This window comes from Bubalus kerabau, chromosome 6 (genome assembly GCF_029407905.1).
Source record: "Bubalus kerabau isolate K-KA32 ecotype Philippines breed swamp buffalo chromosome 6, PCC_UOA_SB_1v2, whole genome shotgun sequence".
NCBI classification, from domain to species: Eukaryota; Metazoa; Chordata; class Mammalia; order Artiodactyla; family Bovidae; genus Bubalus; species Bubalus kerabau.
In genome coordinates this window covers 46,955,647-46,982,646 of record NC_073629.1, presented here as the reverse complement: position 1 = coordinate 46,982,646, position 27,000 = coordinate 46,955,647, and the positions used below count along the sequence as shown (strand labels likewise).

Sequence of the window (27,000 nt, the reverse complement as noted above, 5' to 3'; positions counted from 1 at the left end):
TGAATTATTCAGAAATCAGAATAAAGATTGAAAGTATTAGTAGTGAATAATAATAGTGTTCTACTGTTTTAACTGAGTAACTTGATACAGATTCAATAATTTCAAACATCTAAAATTTGAAATTGAGAACAAGAATTTCCCTTTTTTGACAAATAAAGTTAGCAAGCAAATAAAAGTACAGGTTAATTTTTCAGCCTGTAGAAAGTAAATTTTATTGAGCCTTCTGCAGATAACTTTCAGAACTTTTCCCTATATGTGGGTATGAATGTGTATGTGTATGTGATTACATGTGAAAGAAAGGAAACATGTACTGGGCAACAGAATAACAATAAACCTAAGGGGTTTGCCTATTCCCCACTGATAAAAAGAACCTTTTAGAACACAATAAGGAACAATAACAAGAGTCCTTCAAATGAGTTTACCCCATTCCTTGATTACTGTTTCTCCTGATGCAGTTATAAATGAATAAAGGTTATCTTCCTGAAGTCAGTTGCAAGAAAGACATAACTTTAGTTATGCCATATAGGACTCATTTTTAACTATCTCTAAAAGTGTGGTCTTATCCACAGAGATGATTTCATGTGAAAACATACCACAGACGTGTAATACCATTTATATAGGTGATAGTAATCACTGAATTAGGAGTGGGCTTAAGTATCTTTATTATTTGAGGATAAGATCAAGAAAAAGGTCAAAGTTTGAAACTAAATAAAAAAAAATAAACTAACTAAAAGTAAGAAAAATAATGAATAATTAACTTGAGGACAGAGCTAATAAATAATCCTGAAGAGATTAGTATTTCTTCTGACCAAATAGGAACAAAGATTTTTTCTCCCCTCCCTTCGAAAAAAGGAAAATCCAGTAATTTACTCAACTCTGGAGTGATACAAATGTTTCTAGAATAAAGAATGGATTTATTCTAGATTAAAGATGGATTCTAGAATAAAGAAAATTGGGTGGTAACAACAGGGTATGAGGTCTCTACTGTTCAAAGAAAGGTAGAGAATACTGATCCTTTAGAGTCAGTGATTTGGACAGAAGTACTTGTATGGTGGAAAGCTTAATTAGTCATCCTAGTTTCATGAAAATATTCCTTATGAATACTGAACAAGATTTCTTTTGATACTATTCTAATTATGAAATCACCATTAATAGACTCATACTGTTATCATGAATCTTACCAGGTATTTCTCCTACAAGTAAAATATAGGTTTATACATCATTCTTACCATGAATTGGTTCATATGTTTGATGATCTTCCCTACTCCAATTACCTACAGATGACTTGGCAAATTCATCTGTTATTTCTAAAATAACAAAGCTGAGGACGACACCTTGGGATGAAGTCCTTACTCTCCCTCTTGATATAAATTTTAAACTTCAACAGGTAGAAGTTACCTCACTTAATGACTTCTATAGGCAAAATGACATTTCTATTTAACAAAAAAACCTCCCTCTAAAACAGCAACTTTCCAAAATTTTTGAATTAACCACAGTAAAAAAAGTCATTTTATATCATGACCTGGTACTGAAATATACCTATGTATGCATTACATGGATAACTAAAAAAGATGTTTAACCACTGCTTAGCCCACCCATGAGCAAAGCATTTGAACATTTTTCCTATCCAATTTCATTAAAAAAAAAATGATTACAGTTCATTAAGCTTGATTCCATAATACACTCACTCATAAGCTGGGAACCAAAGTTTGAGAAACATTGCTTTAGAATACTCTAGAATCCAGACTAATCATATTTAAAATAATGAAACTGACATTCCTTAGCTGAGGTTCTATTTCTGAAGCTAGCCCCCATCAGCTAACGTGTCTTAAAGGAAGGACATTACTGAAATGTGAATATTGCTCTATAGCATGTACACTACTCCAAGTTCCTCAGCATTTCCCTGCTGAAACAAAACCAAAACCCCCATTTCAAATAACAGGAATCTTATTCTGAGGAAAAACAAAAACACAAAACAAAAACTGATCAAGAGCTAGAAGGTATTGAAAGAGAAAAATATCCTTTCCCGGCAATAAAAAGTATGTTTCGTATTTCAGGTGGCTATCCAAAACTGAACTCTTTTCAGCTTTCCCTTAAAAACAAAACAAAACAAAACAACAACAACAACAAAAAAAAAAACCCCTACGATTCCAGCAATTTTTCTAAAAGTAGATATTCCAGTGTTCTGAGACAAGACTTGAGTAAGTATTAGCACTGGAAATGAGCTGTGGGAATTTTTTTTTTTAATTTTGTAAAAATACCCGGCATATTTTGTATGGTTTTCTATACCGAAACAGAGTAATTGATAAAACTAGGAATGGTATTTAGCCATTTTGATATTTTCATCATTCCTAAACTGTGAAGCCATTATTATTTAACACATTTTGCTAGGCTAGGTTTCGCTATAACTCATTCTGAAGGTACTTTGTTATAGAACTGACTTCTATCCTAAAATATATTATCATTGCCAGTTTAAACTGTTTTTCAGATTATAATACCTTTAAATTAAAGCAAACATTGCCTTAAAGGAGAAAAAACTATTAATTCCGTCAATATGGAGAGAGTCTATTTTCAAAACAAATTGTTTAATGTTAAAGGACTGAATATAGACCCTATTAGAAATGAGGTACAAAACCTTAAAAATATTAGGGACACTTTGTTATTTAAAATTGAAGTTCCACACAGGCTTGGCTGAGTTTATAGCCCAAGTGAATATTTATACATGAATTTATAAATCTTAGAAAGAGATTTTTATGGAAATGTTAACAGGCCGTGAGGTATAGCTGAACTTGTTTGCAGGTACCACTATAATTCCTAGTGTATGTATGCTTAAAAGACTGCAACACAAAAGACTTTTTCCAATGCTGTAATTCCATCATTTTGTTAGACTGAGTTATACTGTGGGAGAATATTCAGAAACTGCAGCTCAAATGAGAAAACGTGAATGGTGTTACTTATATAAAATACTACTGCAGTAGTTCTTTTATTAATTTTTAATGTTCAGTACCCTCTGTGACCTCCTTTATTCTCTTGCTGTCAACATGGCAGGCTGGAAAAATTGAAATGGGCTGACAGAAAACACAGGGCACGTTATGGCCCAACTCTGGAATCTCGCAACTCTCTTTCTGAGACACAGGCTAACTCGCTCCACCTTATTCTGCATTACAATAATATTTAAGGCCCTGTTTGATAGCTCCTGTTAAAAGGGAGTTCTGTCTGGACCCCGAACAGGTGCTCCTCGTCAGCCTTCCTCTTTCTGACATTGTGGGAATGGCATTCAATTAAAAGCAGAATATACTCTTAAAAAAAAAAAAAAAAAAAAAAGCATGGCTTATAGCCACACTTCACGCTCTCAAAACATAATACCTCAGCATGGAGAGAGCTTTATTTGTGTCTATGCAGCCTCTTCCAAAAGCACATTTTGGTCTGATTCAGCAATGCTTTTCTTGAACAGTGGGACACTGCTATGTTATGTATATTTACCACTGTCTCTATCACCAAGGAGACTAATCCCCATACCAGTACAGTCAAGAACCTCACAGCACCGCCTTTGCATGACCAAGTTCATGTTGTCACAGCAACAGACTGCACTGAGCAAAGACACTGAACGGGACTTGGGGATTAAAACTTCTCTTTCTGTTTCAAATGCAAGTGTTTTATGATGAGAAAATGTGCGCGAAGGTATGAGGTCTGCAAGTATCTTGTCAGCTGAAGCTATAAATGGAATGTTTTAATGGTTTATTTCACAGTTGTGAAAGTAAGATTTTTGAAGAATGAAGATTTCAAACTTCTAGGAAGAGTGGAAACGAACCCAGACTATGGAAAAAAGGTATTAAAATCACTGTGCTTATATTCTTCTTATAAGGCCTTCGTATTAGCTTTTACTAATTAGTAATGAGACAACTGTGACAATGAGAAATCCTGAGTAATGCACAGACCACAAGAGAATAGAATGTGTGTGAAGCCCTATCTTGGTATTCTCTCTTCTTGTGCCATCAGTCACTTGATGGATCTGTTCCATTTGTCATAACTATTAGGAATTTTGACAAGCAGTGAGTTATAAAAATTTGGAATCAAAAAAGACACAGCATTCTTGCTCGTAACATGATCTCTTGAGTTTTTACCAATCCTCAAGGAAGCAGAAATGCAAGGAGAGGGTAACACCTACCGGACACTCCGCCATATGTAGTCCGCTTCCCAAGGCCCACTGCTGGCCAGGGTGTGCCATCAGCTTTTAATCCCATGAGACCTGAGACAGTGTTGGTGGCCGTAACACCATCTGCCCCACCTACGAAAAACACAGCGTTCATCTGCAGCTCTTAAAGGAACAATGGTTAAAACCCATTCAAACCTACACAATCCAGGAAAATGCACACACTACTTTCTCTTGACAGCTTTTCCTCTCCTCAAATGTATCCACGAATTTCATTCCCATAATTATGCTTAACATGCTAGACATAAGAATTTTTAATTATCACCACTTTATTTTTCCAATTATTATACAGAGTTGTGTTTTGTACTCAGTGTTATTTTCCAGGTAATTTACAATATCTTTACAAATCAGGATGCAATTTCCATTGGATAGCATGCAAGCATATATGATTTGTAAAACCCTGCACTGATTGTACAATTGATGTAATCAAGATATTTATTGAGCATATGTTTAAGGCAATGTACTAGCTTCCATCAAATACAAAGGGAGATCATAAGCAATTTCACCCGTGGAAGCAGCTATCTTATAAAAAAATTTCATTAAAAGTTCAAGTGCTGTTGCTGGACTGTTACCTTATGAGGTCATTTATTTTGCAGTGGTCTGCTGTGACTGTGGCTTTGTTTTCTAATTCTTTGTGTGTAAAGCAGGTACTTATTAGGAAAACTGATCCTGGGCCAAAGTTTGAAGTCCACCCACTAGGTTGAGTATAGGTATGGATCTATTACATTTGTCAGATCAAGTGCTCAATTTAATAACTTCCTTAAAGTTTAAACAGAGATGTACACATAAAGTGGTAGATGAGATACATTTTATTATGGCTACGAAATTTAGGCCCAGAATACATAAGGAGGCAACTGACGTGAGTTGGGTTCTTACCTTCCTTTGCAGCTCTGGCTATGCTTACAATATCAGTGACATTTGGGGTCAACTTGGCAAAAAAAGGAATCCGAACAGCTTGCCTAACCCAGCGACAGATGTTCCGCACCAGCTCTGGATCCTGTTCAAATAGGTCAGTTAAATATAGAAAATAATTAAAGAATTGTGATCAAAATGTGTACTGGAACAACAGCAAAGCTGGAGATGTGCAAGACAAATCCAACCTGACAATGAGCTACATGATAAATTTCTCAAATTCTTCCTCAGTATTACACCTAGGCTCATTAGGGAACGAAGGTTAACACACTTCAAGTGAACTGCAAATTCATCACATAAAGGTTAAATTCCTCAAGGGAGCCTTTGGAAAATAAAATTGCAAAGAACCAAATGGAAAGTGTTTCCCACTTGCAGTTAAATAATATTAGAAATAAAGCATAGACTTCTGGGGAGGTAAGTTTGAGAAACATCACAGAATTTCTAATGACCTCATTGGTTTAAGCCTATAAAAATATTTGAAGAGCTGACTCCCAGGTGAATGATACGAAATCTGAAGCTTATTGTTTTCATTATTAAAAGACTTAGTCTTGTTGAAGTATATTCAAAAGAAAATATGTGACTTCCTAGTCGATCTAATTATGATATATAGTATATGCTAATATGGGATAATTCAGCCTTAGGTTATACATGAGCTGATCAGTAACTTTAGCTTACTTCTGTAAATGTTACTAAGATCTTTGCAGTACTTTTCAACATTCATCTACTTGAAAGAATTGATCAAAATGACAAAAATGAAACAAAATATCAAACGCTCATTTTTAAAAGCAAGGCATAGACATTTTCCTGAGCCTGTTTCTTGTAATTTTTCAGGCTTCTAGTTTCTCATGGGACAAGTATCATTTAGAGGGCAATCACCTTCCTTTCCATTGAAAATAACTTAGCAGTAGTAATGTTCTTTGATTTTAACACATACAATAGTCCTTTTTTCATTACTTTTAGTGCAAAATTTATTCTGACAGGTAATGATAATGTGCTTTGATAAATTACATTAAAATATGCAATAGCAATTCATTATTGAACTTGGTAATATTTTCCTAGGAAGTTAAAATGCTTTATTTTTTTTTAAATTAAAGATCCACCCAGAAAAATACAGACATATATTTACTCCATGGAACATGAGGCAAGTATTTCATTTGTAATTAATATTTTTATATGTAAGAAAGTTGCTCTTTGCATTTTAACCTTTCAAATTCTTTTAAGACTAGATTTCTAATGTTTTAACCTTTAGAAAAGAACCTTTTCACTTAGGTTTAATGTATCTTGATCAGTCATCTTGTATTACTCTAAAAGTTACGTATGTGCTAAGACATTGCAATGAGGTAATTTCTGTAGATTGTTATTGTCTCTATTCAACAAACTAATAATTTTAACAAGAAATCTTTGACTTGGCTTGTTCTCTTTTCAGAACAGTAATTTCTTCATTAAATATAAATATTAAAAAAAGCACTATATAGAATGCTCTACAGGGCATACTGTGCATTATGAATAGTAAAATCTAGAGACTTAACCATACAAATTCTAACTCATGAAAATGGAGATTTGCCCCTGCCCATGCAATGTTCATGAAATATTTATAACCACTGCCTTGGCATTATGAAGGCAGTTGCATCTTTGTGACTTTCATTTTTAAGTTATGAATTTCCATGGGACTTAGCCTAGAAATGACAGTAACTCTAGATGATACAAATTGCATGTCCTTTGTGAAAGCTCTCTTTAAGGCAGAATTTACCAATAATTTAAAGATCATTGAATCTTTAAATTGCATAATACATGGCAGGTAGCCTGATAAGAATTAGTGAAACAAATTTAACATATTGTCTGGTTCAGATACAGTAGACACTGATAATCTGATATATGTTTCTAAGTAGCTTTCAATACTATTGACCACCATGCCTGTATAGTTTACTTGGAACATTTGTTACCCTTTCTTCTTTGTTGATTCTCACTAGTTGAATACTTTGAATGAATGCCTTTTATTAATTTCAATTTGAAATTTGTTCAAAATTTTTCAGTTTTTTTTCTTTTTTTTAACTATGGTCCATTGGCTACCTTTATTTACTTGAATTATCTGCCACTATACTTCTAATATGGAGAAGGCAATGGCACCCAACTCCAGTACTTTTGCCTGGAAAATCCCATGGATGGAGGAGCCTGGTAGGCTGCAGTCCGTGGGGTCGCTGGGAGTCTGGACACGACTGAGCGACTTCACTTTCACTTTTCACTTTCATGCATTGGAGAAGGAAATGGCAACCCACTCCGGTGTTCTTGCCTGGAGAATCCCAGGGACGGCGGAGCCTGGTGGGCTGCCGTCCACGGGGTCGCACAGAGTCAGACATGACTGAAGCGACTTAGCAGCAGCAGCATACTTCTAACAGGGCTTCCCTCATAGCTCAGTCGGTAAAGAATTTGCCTTCAGTGAAGGAGACCCAGGTTCAACTCTTGGGTCGGGAAGACTCCTGAATCCTGGGTCTGGAAGAATCCTGGAAAGAATTCCTGGGTCGGAAAGATCCCCTGGAGAAGGAAATGGCAATCCATTCCAGTACTCTTGCCTGGACAACTCCATGGACAGAGGAGCCTGGCAGGCTACAGTTCATGGGGTAGCAAGGGTTGGACATGACTTAGCAACTAAACCACCATATTTCTATTGGTAAGGTTTATGCTGTTAACCTTAAGTTTATAGTGAGTAAGACATATGTTACCTGTTTCTATACACAGTTGAGCTAGCTGTTTACTAATCCTCATACAAAGCTGAAACATAATTTGATTGTCAGAATTTTAAAAACAACTTCTAGCCAACATTATTATAAAACTTAATGACTGCTCTGTAAATTGCAAAGTTTTGTTTGACAGGCATAATGGGGAATATTCTAATACTACTAAAAATGTGGTGAGGCTAATAAATACAAAACAATGAATCTGTATACTTTGGGGAAACTATTCACATACTTCTAAAATCCTCACACTTTTGCTATGAATGATTAAGATTTAAAAGCAATGAATAGTGCTCTGCATCTTCTCATTTGCTACAGATAGCATCAGGTGGTGATGACCTTCCTCACAGGCCAATATCCTTTTTATTATTATTATTATTTATTTTTTTTTTTTTACTTTACAATATTGTAGTGGCTTTGCCATACATCAACATGCATCCGCCACGGGTGTACACGTGTTCCCAATATTCTGAATCTTATTGAGATGAATAAACTTTAGACAATTTCTAATTCTCCCCTCTGAAAATTCTTTAGGATAAGAAATATACAAAAGTACTATAGTCTCTCAGACAAATCAAGACTTTAACATTATCCACACCAACAAAAAGTCAATAAAAGAAGACAGTTTTGGACTTCTTTTCCAATTCTAAGCATATAACACTGTAGGCACTCAAAAAATTCTGTTGTGTCAATGGAAGAAGAATAAATGATAATTTCATAGATTTTCAATTGATTTCTTTATATATACATAAATTTATAGATTATGTCTGGGTTTAAGAAAAACAAATACATTTTATGACAGAGACTGTCTAAAAGGATGAAATTCACGAAGACTTTTTTACAAATCAAGAAAGATTCTGAAGAAAAATGGTTGATAATCGTGGAAAAAGAACAGCCTAACAAGTGAAAAAGCTGGCTTAAATCTCAGCATTCAAAAAATGAAGATTATGGCTTCCAGTCCCATCACTTCATGGCAAATAGATGGGCAAGCAATGGAAAGAGTAGCAAACTTTATTTTCTTGGGCTCTGAAATCACTGCAAATGGGGACTGCAGCCGTGAAATTAAAAGACCCTTGCTCCTTGGAAGAAAAGCTATGACCGACCTAGACAGCATATGAAAAAGCAGAGACATTACTTTGCCAACAAAGGTCCATCTAGTTAAAGCTATGGTTTTTCCAGTAGTCATGTATGGATGGATGTGAGAGTTGGACTATAAAGAAAGCTGAGTGCTGAAGAACTGATGCTTTTGAACTGCGGTGTTGGAGAAGACTCTTGAGTCCCTTGGACTGCAAGGAGATCCAACCTGTCAGTCCTAAAGGAAATCAGTCCTGAATATTCATTGGAAGGACTGATGCTGAAGCTGAAACTCCAATACTTTGGCCACCTGATATGAAGAACTGACTCACTGGAAAAGACCCTGATGTTGGGCAAGATTGAAGGCAGGAGGAGAAGGGGACAACAGAGGATGAGATGGTTGGATAGCATCACCAACTCAATGGACATGCGTTTGAGCAAGCTCTGGAAGTTGGAGATGGACAGGGAAGCCTGATGTCTGCAGTCCATGGGGTCACAAAGAGTCGGAAACAACTGAGCAACTAAACTGAACAAATCTTTTAAAGTGTCTAGTCCACAGAAGGTTCACCTGTATCACCAAGTTTTTATTGGCTTTTCCTACAGATATGCACAATGCCCATCCCTGATTGTGATTTGTAATCTCTCCCCCAGCAACTGCTTGTATGTGTGTGTGCTACTTTAATATCTATTAACCCCTTTGCCATTTATGTGATCACCAAAGAAAATCGTGAGGCAGCAGAATGGGTTGTCCTGTGATGGAGGTGTGTCTTATCACAAGCAGGAAAGCAATGAAACCCTTAAAGATGAATGACAGCCCAGGAAAGCACCTGGCGGTCTTGAGGGTACTATGTGACATAAAAGCACCAGATTAAGCTTGTGAGATGCTAAGAAGAGGATAAAAGCAAACGAGAGCTAAATGTAACCTCTGTGACAATTTTAATGAGGAGCAGACCTATGTCTGTCTGTAATTAATACACTCTGGAATAGCTTCCTATGAAGTATGAAACAACAATGATAATAGCAAAAAGCAAAAAAATGTAGTTCTGAGAAAACTGTTGCAGAAATCTCCATTGTCCCAAACTGGCTGTTTTTAAAAGCTTAATTTTCTATCTGGGCCACAAGATAATAATTTTTAATTCCAGTAACTAGTATGTCTCTAGTTACACATGAAGGAGGCTCTACAAATGATACACCCTGTTGCTTTTGAGGACCCTTAAATGACCTCTCCATTGTAAGACAGGTATTTCCACCAATTACCTAGGACATCAAATCTCATTGATTTCATGCCCTGGTACAAAGGAATAAGCACTAGAGAATGAGACTGTGAGAATTTCTTGATAAGCTAAATTACAAGTGAAATTTTTGACTTTAAGAAACATTTTTCTCCAATTTCCCTGGTAATTTTCACTCTGTACAATTCTTTTCAAAATGGCTTTCTTAGAAGGTGGCATTTCAATGAATCCACTGAAAAATTTTACCAGTTATGAAATGTTTTCCACTAAGGAACTCCTAAGTCTTAATTCACATGACATGCTAGCATTTTCATTATGTCCACTTTTCTGACAGAGAGAACTGGGGCCCAGAAGATCAATCTCAGTACCTATTTCACCTTTTTAATTTTCTTTCCCATTATCATGTCCTAAACCATCATCTTCTTTAGCAAAATTGCCCCCTAAAGTAAAATGCAGCCATCAATTGTAAACGAGAACTATAAAAGGCTTCTACTTCATTTATACCTGTAAGACTAGATGCAGGTTCAGAATAACAGGCAGAAGTGATGTGTTTATCCTCCTATGTTAATAAAGCAAGACAGGTAGAGTTAACTACTCCAGCTAACATAGGAATGCAGATGTTTTAAGTTAACTTGTATTTTAGCATATGTCCTTCTTGTACCAGTTTTCCTGACATAAGAGTTCTAATGATGGCACAGTCACTTTGGAAAATCACTTGGTACTTTCCTGTAAAGGTAAATATACACTTACCAATCTAAAAAGCAATTCCATTCTGAGATATATTCAAGATACATGAAAACATATATGTACACAAAGTCTTGCACACAAAAGTTCATAGCAACTTTTTCAACATATCTCCAAATTGAAAACAACTCAAATATCCATTAGTAGAATGAACTGGCATGTCTACACAATGGAATACTAGTCAGAAATTAAAAAAAAAACAACTAAGAAATCATGCAACAGCTTGGACAGAATTAAGAAAACATTATTCTCAGTAAAAAGTGAAAGTGATAGTCGCTCAGTTGTGTTCAATTCTTTGCAACCCCATGGAGCCTGCCAGGCTCCTCTGTCCAAGGAATTCTCTAGGCCAGAATCCTGGAGTGGGTTGTCATTCCTTTCTCCAGGGGGTCTTCCTGAGCCAGGGATCAAACCTCATCTCCTGCATTGCAGGATCAAACCCCATCTCCTGCATTGCAGATTCTTTACTGTCTGAGCCACCAGGAGTATTTGCTATATGATTACATTTGTATGAAATTCCACAAAGGAAAACTATGCTGATAGAAAGCACAGAATTAGTTACTGTGACTGAGGTTTGGGGATGGGAGACAGATTAAATGGGAAAAGGTGTAAGGAAATTTTGTAAATTTTGTAAATTAAAAAGTGCTCTGTATCTTGATTGTGATGGTACTTACATGAGTATAGACATTTGTCAACATGTATCAGTGTTTTGATTTGAATGTGTTTTTTCTGTTTTAAGTAAATTATACCACTGCAAATTTCATTTAAAATATTAATGGACTATACAATCCACAGAATTCTCCAGGCCAGAATATTGGAATGGGTAGCCATTTTCTTCTTCAGGGGATCTTCCTAACCCAGGGATCGAACTCAGGTCTCCCACATTGCAAGCAGATTCTTTACCAACTGAGCCACCAAGGAAGCCCAAGATAATTTCAAGGGTGTTTAAACATAAATAGGGTTTCCCTGGTGGCTCAGATGGTAAAGCATCTGTCTGCAGTGCAAAAGACCCAAGTTTGATCCCTGGGTTGGGATGATCCCCTGGAAAAGAAAACGACAAGCCACTCCAGTACTCTTGCCTGGAAAATCCCATGGATGGAGGAGCTTAGTATGCTACAGCCCATGGGGTCGCAAAGAGTCGGACACGACTTCACAATTTCACTTTCACTTTCTGAACATAAATAGAAAATTAAAGCCAGGGTCATTCTAGGCAATATGGGTTCTATCATTTTAACAAATATTTACTGACCACAAGGCACTCCAATTGGCCTCTGCTGGAGACAAAGATGTGTCAGATGAGGAAGGCAGAGTCTCCTAGGAAATACAGTCCACGTACACACACAAAAATGTATGGCTAAAGTGGTAAAGAATCCACCTGCAGTGCAGGAGACACAGGAGACAGGAGTTCAATCTTTGGGTCGAGAAGAACCCCTGGAGGAGGAAATAGCAACCCACTCCAGTATTCATTCTTGCCTGGAAAATTCCATGGACAGAGAAGTCTGGCACGCCACAGTCCATAGAGTTCCAAACAGTCAGACATGACTGAGCATACATGCAATGGATGTTAAGTATGAAAAAGGAGATCCTGATATGCTCTCATTTCAGAACACTTCAGAGCACGTAGCACAGCGTTTGGCACAGGGTAGGCACTTAAATACTCTTGAATTGATAGAGCTCACATTGCATAAATTAACATTGACTTTCTCATTTATACTTACTTAGAAGAAAATTGGGAGTATAAAATTATTGGTCCAAGGTAACCTAATAACTATTTCAGGCACTATGAATTACGTTAGACAATGGTGTAAAAAATGTATAATACACTATCTCCATTCTTGAAAACAAAATAAAACACTTCATAATTGATGGGAGGATATAACAAACATGTAATATGAACATACAATAAGTGTACATACATGTCATGTATATACGTATAAAATATTTTATAGGTATACTTTTCTTCCTTCATGTCCCCTGTGCCTTAAGTTGAAGAAAGCACAGAACTGCTTGTGTGTGTTCTCTCCTCCCCAGGCACACATAGCCTTCTCCATTCTGAGTCTAGCTTTGGGCCTTTCTCTGCTTCTGCCTGGAATGTCCTTTATCTCTTGTCCCTTGGATAATAACCCTTTCCCTCCTACCTCAACACAGGATGGATTACTAAATAATGACTCCTTTTTAAATACTCCCAAAATATGTCTTTATTACTTCATTTATTACAGTGTTTTATAATCTTTTTTTGTTTGTTTGTTTCATCTCTACTAGACTATCAGTCTGTTACGGGATATATTGTACTCCTTTATCCTGATCACTTTATATGAAGTCTGAGATACTAAAGATAATAAATACTGTGTTGAACAAAAGAATGAAGAGTTCCTAAATGTGGACCAGTTTTCCACAGTGAGAAAGAAAACAATTGCCCCTTCCCTTCAAAGGAGCCAAAATAAGCTGGAGCTACCCGTAGCTCTTGTCCCACAAGCCAGTGGAATTTGGAAGCAGTCTTTTGTTGTCCTCTACCAGGTAGTGAACTGCTTTCAAGACAGCAGTGCCCTCCTGGGCCCAGCAATGCACCAAAATCTCCCTGAGGTCCCAGGCTGCCCATGGCCCTTTCTGTCTGAATCTTTAGGATATTGAAGGTTTTCCAGAGTGTGTACCCCTAACCTTGCCTCAAGACCCAGTTAGTGGTCTCTGGGGTTTGCTGGGGAAGTCTACACATAGTTTTGTCAGTTAAAGGGAACTTGTATTACTTTAAATACCATTCCCTGTGACTAGGGCTTAATGCTATTTTTTCTTCCATTCATACAGCATTTCTCTAGCATATGATTCCTCTGATGTCTCTAGTGTCATATTCCCCCATTCCCACACACTTAGTTTCAGAACCTTAAACTTTTAATAGATGGATGAAAATTGCCATGGACTATTAATACATAATTCTTAAGAAATAAGTGTTCTTTGAGTCATTATTTTTAATCTCATCTGAGGACCTTCTGGTCTACCAGCTCACTTCATTGTTCCAAATGGCAATTGTTCATGGTGGAGGTCAGCTCTGAACACTGTTCAAATTTTCTCCTCCATAATTTGCTCCTATGGAAGCAGATTCAGACTTCTTTGATTTATCTTGATCCTATCTTAATCCAACTATAAATCCATTGCTTCTACTGACCAAAGCAATAAAGCTGGAGAAGATGTATCTGACCACTAGTCAGGTCAATGGACATCTCCTGCTCACAGTGCTATGCTAGCCGATGAATCTCTTGTGGAAACTCTTCCTTATAGCACTATTGCTCTCTTATTATACAAGTACCTTGCGCCTCTATTCTAGAAACCCCAAATTATACCAAAACAAACAGAAAAATACAAGCTGAACTCAGATTCTGTAAGTGGATCAACTTTTTGAACTGTTGAAAAATTGTCTAATCTTTCGCAAGAACAGATGAATAGATACACAAGGTGACTTAACTGGGTTCTGAAATGTTCTTGTGAAGGCACGCAGAAGCTGGCAACTCTGATAGACTGAGTCAGGCACCACCCAGACATTCCTTCAGGAAAAGACTTATGTTCAGTTGCAGCAGTGTGGTGAGCCAACTGCTCACCTTTCCAAGTTACCTTCAGCTTATAAACTGAGGTCAGGGTCCTCTTGTGGAGGACTCAGGCAATGGACAGCAAAATCTTGGTATAAGGACCCAGCCATTCCATCCAATGCAGGATTCCTCTAGTCGGCCATCTCTGCCCTACAGTTCTCTGTTGGACTGGTGAAGACTCTTCTCATATCTGTTTCAGGGTCTGACTGCTCCCCTTCTTCAATCCTGAGTCCTGCCTATTTTTTCCACAGGTGTTACTCCTCAAGAACTCTTTTGCACTTTTATTTATTTATTTTTTTTTAATTTTATTTTATTTTTAAACTTTACATAATTGTATTAGTTTTGCCAAATATCAAAATGAATCCGCCACAGGTATCTGCCTGATTCCCAGAGGCTTCAATTCCTTACTTGGATTTAAATTCTCTCTGTGATAGGATTAGGGTAAATTCTAAGCAAGTTAAAGAAGAAAAGGAAACTCACCCAAATGACCCCAGTGTGTCTAACTGAGAGAAACTCAGGCAAACTAAATGGAATCCCAACAAATCTCAACCTCAGCTTTCCTGGAAGCTCCTGGAAAAAAATCAAGCCACTTTACTCAACAATGGACAATATATATACTCCTGAGTAAGAAAAGGCCCAATACCAAGAACCAGGACTCATTTTCTCCTGAAAAAGACTGTTTTAAGGGAATAGTAGCAGACAATGGTTGGGAGTCCTCCATTCAGACAGTTCAGAGTCGTCATTGGAGAGTGTAGATAGCTACTTCATCTTTGATTCAGAACCTGCTGGAAGAGTCATTGCTGTGATGTGGGACACTGGAAATGACTGTGAGGAAGTCTATGGATAAAGTAGATGGTACTTTTGTGTCTGAAAGGCCAAGTCTACCCATCAGGGGAGTGCAGCCAGGGGAATCGGAATATATGCTAGTCCTTACCTCCCTGCCATGTCTCTTGTTGATAAAAGAAAGTAATGGCAATTAATAATGTCATGAAGAGACCTTTGTAAACTTCCTATAGGTGCATTGGGTCTCTAATATTCTATCCTAAAGTCCGCTTTTGCTTTCATATCCAGTCTGCTTGCCTGAACTCTTGCATTTCTGGACTTTATCCTTTGCCCACTTCTTTCTGAATAAGATCTCCTTGAGTCTTGCCTGAATTGACCTGCAGTTGCCCTGTTTGCATCCATACTTGACCCGTGACCTGTCGGTCAGTTACAGCCAGTCATTCCCTTCTGCTTCACAATGATTTTCCTTTGCCTATGCTGGGTATTTCCATCACTACTTCCTTTGTTTAAGTTTTTATCATCCCTCTCCCCACCCAAATCAAGAATGACACAGGCCCCATGTCTATCTTCATAAGCAAACAAATGCATGTTGAGAACCATATTCTGGCCATAGTTCATAGAAATAGAGATGCTTCAAAATCCTCTATATTAAAACATTTGTGAAAATGGCTTATTCTTTTCAGCATTATTTATGCTGAGGCCCTGCAAAGACCTTGATCTTTCCTTATATGTGGGGTGTCATTTATTTGTGAATTCAAAGGTTAGTATTGTCCATCATGCAAAAAAAGTGTTGTCCATAGTGTGTTAATGAGGTTACTCAGAGTAACCTGAAAAATCTTACTCTATGGAAAAATAGGCTATGCACATGTTTTGCTGATACCACCAGTAGGGGTTCAAAACTGTGGGCCAGCTGAGCCAAACTGAAACTCAGCAGGCTTCCCAATCACTGTTCAGAACACACTCAAAAGGCTTCAGTGGGTAATGAAATGCCAGCAGTCACTTCACTACTGTGTGTGGATTCATTTTAGGTAAGGGCAAGTGAGTATTTAAGTGTATAACAAGGAGTTTTTATTCTTTGCAGACTTCAGGCAGCTTGACATTTGTTTTCTTAATGCAAAACATTAGTGTAAACAGTGTAACAATTGATATTTTATACATCTGTTGGTCTATTCACTTAGTCCACTTTTCTGAATGCTAGAGTTAAAAACAACCAGAAGCACAAAACCTCAGTATCTGTATAACCCCGTATTGGTGTGAATGATTAACCGACACAGGGAGGAGGCTAGTGTAAAACCACCTTCTGCCCTGGAGCACCCATAATGCTAATACATTTAGGCTGAAGGGAGTCTAGGGAAGTCATGCTTCTGTTCTGGGAACTTTATGAAATCCAAGCAAGAAGGAATTATTGCTGAGGGAATTTTAAATAATATAGCAGAGAAAACTGCAATCCCTTGGCAATGAATGGTTTCAGCTAAGGGAATGCATCCATAACAAGTTGGTACAGTTCCTTAAGGGATTTCTTCCTACTGCTGCTATGAGAGCTAGGAAGAGGTATCTAGCTAGGTCTTTGTCTTGCCAGTTCAGTAGACTGATTTCACTCTGTAAGCTGAAAAAGATTTTGAGATAACTAAAAGAAGGGTGACTTTATTGAAAAGTTTTTGTGTAAAAATATGGGATGTGAAACATATAGAACGTGACCTGTAGGAAGTGTGATTTTTCACAAACTCTTGATAGGAAATTCATGGATTTTAGGTTTTCTCCCAAATTTTGAGCAATCTGAATGCATTTAATTTTTATAAATTTATCTGTTTATACTCATGGCTTATAAGAGCATACATCACAAGGGCTGTGTGTGTGTGCATGCACGTGGGTGTATGTATGAACTTATGTGTGTAAAAAGAAGATTCTCTGTTTTAAAGTCTTTCAAGTGTAAAGGAAAGGAACCATAGTGAGCCTACCCCCTCCCACCCCATTATGGAGGCTTCTTACAAGTATATATGGGGAAGTAAGAAGGGAAGGAAAATATTTTTGGCAAAGGAAGAGCCAGGCCTCTGGGGTCTGGGATGTCTTTCATGTCTGTAGGACACACAGCAGCTCTGGTGACACTTTGGTGAAATCAGTGACAAAGAGCAGCTCTTACTCTCTTGTTTTCCTTTAAGAGTTTGGTGTCTATGGTTTTTAGGATTAGAAATTCTGTGGTATTAATGAATTTGCTCGTACTTTTCAGTATCTATTTTTCCATTTCTACTTCTACTCCCTTTCTATTTTTTCCTATATTGCCTTTTTGGTTCTCCAATTCAATTTTGCTATGACCTGCCACAGAATCTATATATTTCAAAACCAAACCCACACAGAAGATTCTCAGATACAAGCAGAATAATTCTTTTGGTTTTTTGGCCATCCCTCCTACTTCGCACCCTTCCCATTTATATTGTTAAATCCTCATCGCATGAAGTTTTGGTGGGACACAGAAAGTATCACCAATATGGAACCCACTGAAGAGAGAATTTTTCTGTCCCTGTTCTCTGTCAACCAAGAAACAATAATATGGTTTTAGGCATGGGCAACTGCTGTTCTGTTCCAGCCCAAATTTCCAATCTCATAATCAGAAAACTGGCTGATGTTTCTTTGTGTAGTGTGTGGTGCAGCATCTCCTGACAGTACCCAACAAAGGCACCGGTGGCAGATATCAGCACTGGTGGAGGCTGCATTATGGGGAAAATCCTTGCTGCCCATTTTCTGGATCCATTGGTTTCTGCCCCTCTTCTAAGCCTGACTTTCCTGCCTTCTCTGGTTCTCTTAGATATCTTGTATACTTTCAATAAATTTCCTTTTCACTTCTGAGACCAGAATCAGTTTCTGTTTCTTACAATTAAGAGTGCTAAATGATAGTTAGCCAGCACCAAATATAGAGTACCTTATTGCCTTTGACACCAGACTCCCTGATAGCCTGCTGTATCTCTTTCTTTAGTCTGTAGGTGGTCACTTTTTTGCTCAGGATACAAAATCTATTCCAATGAATTGTGATCAAGATATCTAGCACACATACTTTTCTGACAGCAAGATACTGTCTTTGATAATTTTCCTTTAGAAAGGAGCTTTGGGTGGGGCAGGTCCTTAGCTTCATGGATTATATAGTATAAATAAATAATATTTTTATTTAATCCCCAATAATTAACCTGAAACTTTCCATGAAATGTGAAATTATTTTTAAAAATAAGGTATTAATTTGTCCTCAAGTACAATCAGAATCACTTAGGACACTAAAAGTTGGTCAAAGTCAAGAGAATATATAAATGCCCTTTGGGATTACTATATGTCATTATTTGTCTATAAATCATTTAGCATTTGACTATGTCATAATAAGCAAGATATTGTATTATTAAAGAGGCCCTTGCAGAAAGAAGTAATACATATCACCTAGGTATAGGGAAGCTTGATTTGAAATTTATTAAGAGTAGCTATGATTTCTTAAAAGATGGATATGTAAACAGAGACTGGTAATACAGCCCATAAGAAAAAATATCTTGAAGCACTGAAATTAAATTAAAATAGGATCTCCCTTTCACTCTGAATACCTGCATGATTACCAATTTGACAAGAATCTTTCATTTATCCCAACTCAACTTTACTAAGGTGCCTGCAGCCTACAGAGTTGATAAAACAGCTGATGAACCTTGCATGAGGGAAAAATCTTCAAGTTGCTTGATGCACAAAATCATATTAGTATTAAAAAGAGATAAGTATTTACTTTTGTAATATTCAACAAATGTAAAGTACCCAAAGGACTGCTAAATTTAGATAGTTTCTACTTTGCATTTTTTCACTTAAAAATAAGTGTGGTAAACCTTACTGGATCATACAATTAACATTCACATGCTGCAGCAAATAATTAGCTTTCTAGAATATTGGGCAAGGACAGAATTCAGCATTACAAAAAGACTTTACTTATGCATTTCCAGTTGCTAATATTCCTAGATCTTAACATGGGGCAGTTGGAATCACAAATGCAATAGTCTTATTCTTACGTTTTCCTTTCCCTGCTCAATAAAGTGTTTGTGGGAATTAAAAAACTATAGAATATAAACCTTTCTGAACATTTGCAATCACCCTGCAGCTAACCATGAAGACTATATGAATGGTCTCATTTTGGAATAAGAAACAGACATGAAAAGAACTCCAATTTTCTTTCCTTTGAAGTGTGTGCAAAAAAGGTGGGACATTAGTGGCAGAGTGATTACTTTTATTTACTTCTAAAGTGTATGCCTTTGGGGTTGAGGGGAAAGACTGGAGTCTTGAAGGATTCACAATGTGGCAACAACTAGAGTAGGGCCTCTGGAGAAACACATGGATAACGAATACCTAGGAAGCCTCTAAAGCATAGGAAGGCATGGTGTGACGGGAAATAGAAAAAAATCATCCAAATTATTGCTTTTGGAGGGAACAGAGAGGAGATATGACTAAACTGTTCAATGAGAGTTTAGAGTCAGCTTCCTAAAGTGTCTGTGCCTTATCCTTTAAGCAATCAGAAAATATGAAAAGCCAGATTGGAGGAGCCAAGATGGCGGAGGAGTAGGATGGGGAGAACACTTTCTCCCCCACAAATTCATCAAAAGAGCATTTAAACATCGAGTAAATTCCACAAAACAACTTCTGAATGCCGGCAGAGGACATCAAGAACCCAGAAAAGCAACCCAAGTCTTCGAAAGGAGGTAGGAAAAAATATAAAAGACAAAAAAAGAGACAAAAGAGGGAGGGACGGAGTTCCATCCCGGGAAGGGAGTCTTAAAAAGAGAGAAGTTTCCAAACACCAGGAAACCTTCTCACTGCCGAATCTGTGCCGAGCTTTGGAAGCACAGAGGGCAACATAACAGGGAGAAAAAATAAATAAACAATTAAAACTCACAGATTGTGAGCCCTATGGTAACTCCCCCAGTGGAGAAGCAGCGCAGACGCCTGCACACGCCATTAGCAAGCGGGGCTGGGCAGGGAGGCACGGCACGGGCTGCATCGCTTAGAGTAAGAACCTGGCCTGATTACCCTGAGCGCTATCTGAGGCGAAATAATTTGGGCTAGCAAACCAGACTGTGGGATATCTACCACGCGAAAAGCCAGCCCTAACCTAAGACACCACCAGGCCCACGCATGGAACAAAGGACTGAACAGAGATAGCTGGCTGCAGACCTTCCCCCTCCGGTGACAGGCAGCCAGAGCCGGAAGGGGGCAATTGCAGCCCCAGAGAGACACTATCTATAAAACTGTAAGCAGGCTTCTTTGCTAACTAAAACTTCTTGGGGGTCTGGAGGGTCAACATCTGCCTGAGAAGGTGCGCCGGTTTTACACCCAGATAACCGAGTGGCAGGGAAGTGATAAGTCACAGCAATGGTGCTCGCCAAACACCTCATCATCTGAGCTGCTCAGACCTGGGAAGAGCACAAAACGCAGGCCCAACCGAGTCTGCGCCTCTGAGGACTACCCGAGTGCCTGAACCTGAGCGGCTTGGACCTGGGAGGTGCAGGCAGCCCAGGGCCGGCCTCGGATGGTTCCTGGCGGAACAACCTAGAGCCCGAGCAGTGTGGGCAGGGAGGCTACACGCGCCGTGAGCGGGGGCAGACCCAGTGTGGCTGAGGCACTGCGAGCGCACGCCAGTGTTATTTGTTTGCAGCATCCCTCCCTCCCTCTCCACAGCGCGACTGAACAAGTGACCCTAAAAAAAAAAAAAAAGTGTCCTCCACCGTCCCCTTTGTGTCAGGGCGGAAACCAGACACTGAAGAGACCAGCAAAAAGAAGAAGGTATAACAGAGGGAAACACCTTGGAAGCTACAGGCCATAGATTAAAACCCTGTGGTTACTACGGACTACATAGGAAGGGGCCTATAGATCTTGAGAAATATAAGTCGGACCAAGGAACTAGCCAAAAATGAACTGAACCCACAATACTCACAACAAAACCAGAGAAAGTCCTAGATATATTTTTACTATTTTTACGATCATTCTTTCTTTCTTTTTTTTTTTAATTTTTTAAAAAAATTCTAAGTCCTCTATTGTTCCTTTAATTTTCACTTTTATAACCTATTACTTTGCAAAAAAAAAAAAAAAAACCCTATTTTTTTCTTCTTCAGCAAACTTCATATATATATTTTTTATAATTTTTTGATCTTCTTTTTTTTTCTTCTTTTCTTTAACATTGTATTTTTGAAATTCCAACTGTGCTCTAGATTTTTAATTTTAGCTTTTTGGTATATGTTATCAATTTTGTACCTATAGTTTTTTTTTATAATTTCTGTGACTTTTTTTTTTCCTCTCTCTGTTTCTTTCTCTTCTTCTTTTATATAACATTGTATATCTGAAATTCCAAACTCTACTCTAGATTTTTAACTTTTGCTTTTTGGTATTAGTTATCAATTTTGTACCTATATTTTCTTTATAATTTTTGTGACCTTGTTTGTTTTTCTTTGTTCATTTTTTCTTTCTTTTCCTTCTTCTTTTTTTTAACATCGTATTTTTGAAATTCCAAACTCTACTCTAGATTTTTAATTTTTGCTTTTATGTATTTGTTACCCATTTTTCACTAGGGAGCGAGATTACTGGCTTGACTGCTCTCTCTCCCTTTGGACTCCCCTTTTTCTCCACCAGGTCACCTGTGCCTCCTCCCTAACCCCTCTCTACTCTACCCAACTCTGTGAATTTCTGTGTGTTCCAGACGGTGGAGAACACTTAGGTGGAACTGATTACTGGCTGGATCCGTCTCCCTCCTTTTCATTCCCCCCTTTTATCCTTCTGGCCAACTCTGTCTCCTTCCTCCTTCTTCTCTTCTCTGCATAACTCCGTGAACATCTCAGAGCGGTCCAGTTGTGGAGTGCACATAAGGAAGTGATTACTGGCTAGCCCACTCTCTCCACTATTGATTCCACCTCATCTCATTTGGGTCACCTCTAACTCCCTCCTCCCTCTTCTCTTCTCCATGTAACGCTGTGAACCTCTCTGAGTGACCCTCATGGTAGAGAAACTTTTCATCTTTAACGTAGATGTTTTATCAATGGTGCTGTATAGAAGGAGAAGTTTTGAAACTACTGTAAAAATAAGACCAATAACTGGAAGCAGGAGGCTTAAGTCCAAACCCTGACTCCAGGGAACTCCTGACTCCAAGGAACATTAATTGACAGGAGCTCATCAAGCACCTCCATACCGACACTGAAACCAAGCACCACATGAGGGCCAACAAGTTCCAGGGCAAGACATACCAAGCAAATTCTCCAGCAACAAAGGAACACAGCCCTGAGCTTCAAGATACAGGCTGCCCAAAGTCACCTCAAAACCATAGACATCTCATAACTTATTACTGGACATTTCATTGCACTCCAGAGAGAAGAAATACAGCTCCACCCACCAGAACAGCAACACAAGCTTCCCTAACCAGGAAACCTTGACAAGCCACCTGTACAAATCCACACAGAGTGAGGAAATGCCACAATAAAGAGAACTCCACAAACTGCCAGAATACAGAAAGGACACCCCAAACTCAGCAATTTAAACAAGATGAAGAGACAGAGGAATGCCCAGCAGATAAAGGAACAGGATAAATGCCCACCAAACCAAACCAAAGAGGAAGAGATAGGGAATCTACCTGATAAAGAATTCCGAATAATGATAGTGAAATTGATCCAAAATCTTGAAATTAAAATGGAATCACAGATAAATAGCCTGGAGACAAAGATTGAGAAGATGCAAGAAAGGTTTAACAAGGACCTAGAAGAAATAAAAAAGAGTCAATATATAATGAATAATGCAATAAGTGAAATTAAAAACACTCTGGAGGCAACAAATAGTAGAATAACAGAGGCAGAAGATAGGATTAGTGAATTAGAAGATAGAATGGTAGAAATAAATGAATCAGAGAGGATAAAAGAAAAACGAATTAAAAGAAATGAGGACAATCTCAGAGACCTCCAGGACAATATTAAATGCTACAACATTCGAATCATAGGGGTCCCAGAAGAAGAAGACAAAAAGAAAGACCATGAGAAAATACTTGAGGAGATAATAGTTGAAAACTTCCCTAAAATGGGGAAGGAAATAATCACCCAAGTCCAAGAAACCCAGAGATTCCCAAACAGGATAAACCCAAGGCGAAACACCCCAAGACACATAGTAATCAAATTAACAAAGATCAAACACAAAGAACAAATATTAAAAGCAGCAAGGGAAAAACAACAAATAACACACAAGGGAATTCCCATGAGGATAACAGCTGATCTTTCAATAGAAACTCTTCAAGCCAGGAGGGAATGGCAAGACATACTTAAAATGATGAAAGAAAATAACCTACAGCCCAGATTATTGTACCCAGCAAGGATCTCATTCAAGTATGAAGGAGAAATCAAAAGCTTTTCATTCAAGCAAAAGCTGAGAGAATTCTGCACCACCAAACCAGCTCTCCAACTAATACTAAAGGATATTCTCTAGACAGGAAACACAAAAATGGTGTATAAATTCAAACCCAAAACAATAAAGTAAATGGCAACGGGATCATACTTATCAGTAATTACCTTAAACGTAAATGGGTTGAATGCCCCAACCAAAAGACAAAGACTGGCTGAATGGATACAAAAACAAGACCCCTACATATGTTGTCTACAAGAGATCCACCTCAAAACAGGGGGCACATACAGACTGAAAGTGAAGGGTTGGAAAAAGATTTTCCATGCAAATAGGGACCAAAAGAAAGCAGGAGTAGCAATACTCATATCAGATAAAATAGACTTTAAAACAAAGGCTGTGAAAAGAGACAAGGTCACTACATAATGATCAAAGGATCAATCCAAGAAGAAGATATAACAATTATAAATATATATGCACCCAACACGGGAGCACCGCAGTATGTAAGGCAAATGCTAACAAGTATGAAAGGAGAAATTAACAATAACACAATAATAGTGGGAGACTTTAATACCCCACTCACGCCTATGGATAGATCAACTAAACAGAAAATTAACAAGGAAACACAAACTTTAAATGATACAATAGAACAGTTAGACCTAATTGATATCTATAGGACATTTCATCCCAAAACAATGAATTTCACCTTTTTCTCAAGCGCACATGGAACCTTCTCCAGGATAGATCACATCCTGGGCCATAAAGCTAGCCTTGGTAAATTCAAAAAAATAGAAATCATTCCAAGCATCTTTTCTGACCACAATGCAGTAAGATTAGATCTCAATTATAGGAGAAAAACTATTAAAAATTCCAACATATGGAGGCTGAACAACACGCTGCTGAATAACCAACAAATCACAGAAGAAATCAAAAAAGAAATCAAAATTTGCACAGAAACGAATAAAAATGAAAACACAACAACCCAAAACCTGTGGGACACGGTAAAAGCAGTCCTAAGGGGAAAGTTCATAGCAATACAGGCACACCTCAAGAAAAAAGAAAAAAGTCAAATAAATAACCTAACCCTACACCTAAAGCAACTAGAAAAGGAAGAAATGAAGAACCCCAGGGTTAGTAGAAGGAAAGAAATCTTAAAACTTAGAGCAGAAATAAATGCAAAAGAAACAAAAGAGACCATAGCAAAAATCAACAAAGCCAAAAGCTGGTTCTTTGAAAGGATAAATAAAATTGGCAAACCATTAGCCAGACTCATCAAGAAACAAAGGGAGAAAAATCAAATCAATAAAATTAGAAATGAAAACGGAGAGATCACAACAGACAACACAGAAATACAAAGGATCATAAGAGACTACTATCAACAATTATATGCCAATAAAATGGACAACGTGGAAGAAATGGACAAATTCTTAGAAAAGTACAACTTTCCAAAACTTGACCAGGAAGAAATAGAAAATCTTAACAGACCCATCACAAACACGGAAATTGAAATTGTAATCAAAAATCTTCCAGCAAACAAAAGCCCAGGTCCAGACGGCTTCACAGCTGAATTCTACCAAAAATTCAGAGAAGAGCTAACACCTATCCTGCTCAAACTCTTCCAGAAAATTGCAGAGGAAGGTAAACTTCCAAACTCATTCTATGAGGCCACCATCACCCTAATACCAAAACCTGAAAAAGACCCCACAAAAAAAAGAAAACTACAGGCCAATATCACTGATGAACATAGATGCAAAAATCCTTAACAAAATTCTAGCAATCAGAATCCAACAACACATTAAAAAGATCATACACCATGACCAAGTGGGCTTTATCCCAGGGATGCAAGGATTCTTCAATATTCACAAATCAATCAATGTAATACACCACATTAACAAATTGAAAAATAAAAACCATATGATTATCTCAATAGATGCAGAGAAAGCCTGTGACAAAATTCAACATCCATTTATGATAAAAACTCTCCAGAAAGCAAGAATAGAAGGAACATACCTCAACATAATAAAAGCTATATATGACAAACCCACAGCAAACATTATCCTCAATGGTGAAAAATTGAAAGCATTTCCTCTAAAGTCAGGAACAAGACAAGGGTGCCCACTTTCACCATTACTATTCAACATAGTTTTGGAAGTTTTGGCCACAGCAATCAGAGCAGAAAAAGAAATAAAAGGAATCCAAATTGGAAAAGAAGAAGTAAAACTCTCACTATTTGCAGATGACATGATCCTCTACATAGAAAACCCTAAAGACTCCACCAGAAAATTACTAGAACTAATCAATGATTATAGTAAAGTTGCAGGATATAAAATCAACACCCAGAAATCCCTTGCATTCCTATACACTAATAATGAGAAAACAGAAAGAGAAATTAAGGAAACAATTCCATTCACCATTGCAACAGAAAGAATAAAATACTTAGGAATATATCTACCTAAAGAAACTAAAGACCTATATATAGAAAACTATAAAACACTGGTGAAAGAAATCAAAGAGGACACTAACAGATGGAGAAATATACCATGTTCATGGATTGGAAGAATCAATATAGTGAAAATGAGTATACTACCCAAAGCAATTTATAGATTCAATGCAATCCCTATCAAGCTACCAACGGTATTCTTCACAGAGCTAGAACAAATAATTTCACAATTTGTATGGAAATACAAAAAACCTCGACTAGCCAAAGCGATCTTGAGAAAGAAGAATGGAACTGGAGGAATCAACCTACCTGACTTCAGGCTCTATTGCAAAGCCACAGTTATCAAGACAGTATGGTACTGGCACAAAGACAGAAATATTGATCAATGGAACAAAATAGAAAGCCCAGAGATAAATCCACACACATATGGACACCTTGACAAAGGAGGCAAAAATATACAATGGATTAAAGACAATCTCTTTAACAAGTCGTGCTGGGAAAACTGGTCAACCACTTGTAAAAGAATGAAACTAGAACACTTTCTAACACCATACACAAAAATAAACTCAAAATGGATTAAAGATCTCAACGTAAGACCAGAAACTATAAAACTCCTAGGGGAGAACATAGGCAAAACACTCTCTGACATACATCACAGCAGGATCCTCTATGACCCATCTCCCAGAATATTGGAAATAAAAGTAAATATAAACAAATGGGACCTAATTAACCTTAAAAGCTTCTGCACATCAAAGGAAACTATTAGCAAGGTGAAAAGACAGCCTTCAGAATGGGAGAGAGTAATAGCAAATGAAGCAACTGACAAACAACTAATCTCAAAAATATACAAGCAACTCCTACAGCTCAACTCCAGAAATATAAATGACCCAATCAAAAAATGGGCCAAAGAACTAAA

The 27,000-nt window shown here is 37.5% G+C and overlaps 1 protein-coding gene across 1 annotated transcript in view; it reads right to left on the bottom strand.

The window, feature by feature from the left end:
• DPYD (dihydropyrimidine dehydrogenase) overlaps positions 1-27,000 on the bottom strand; it is a 957,062-nt gene that overhangs the window by 255,629 nt on the left and 674,433 nt on the right. Inside the window, exons 17-18 of the mRNA XM_055585018.1 lie at positions 5,090-5,210; positions 4,169-4,288 (exon numbers count right to left, since the gene is read on the bottom strand). Of these exons, the coding sequence (XP_055440993.1) occupies positions 4,169-4,288; positions 5,090-5,210 (241 nt within the window). The remainder of the gene's footprint in view (positions 1-4,168; positions 4,289-5,089; positions 5,211-27,000) is intronic.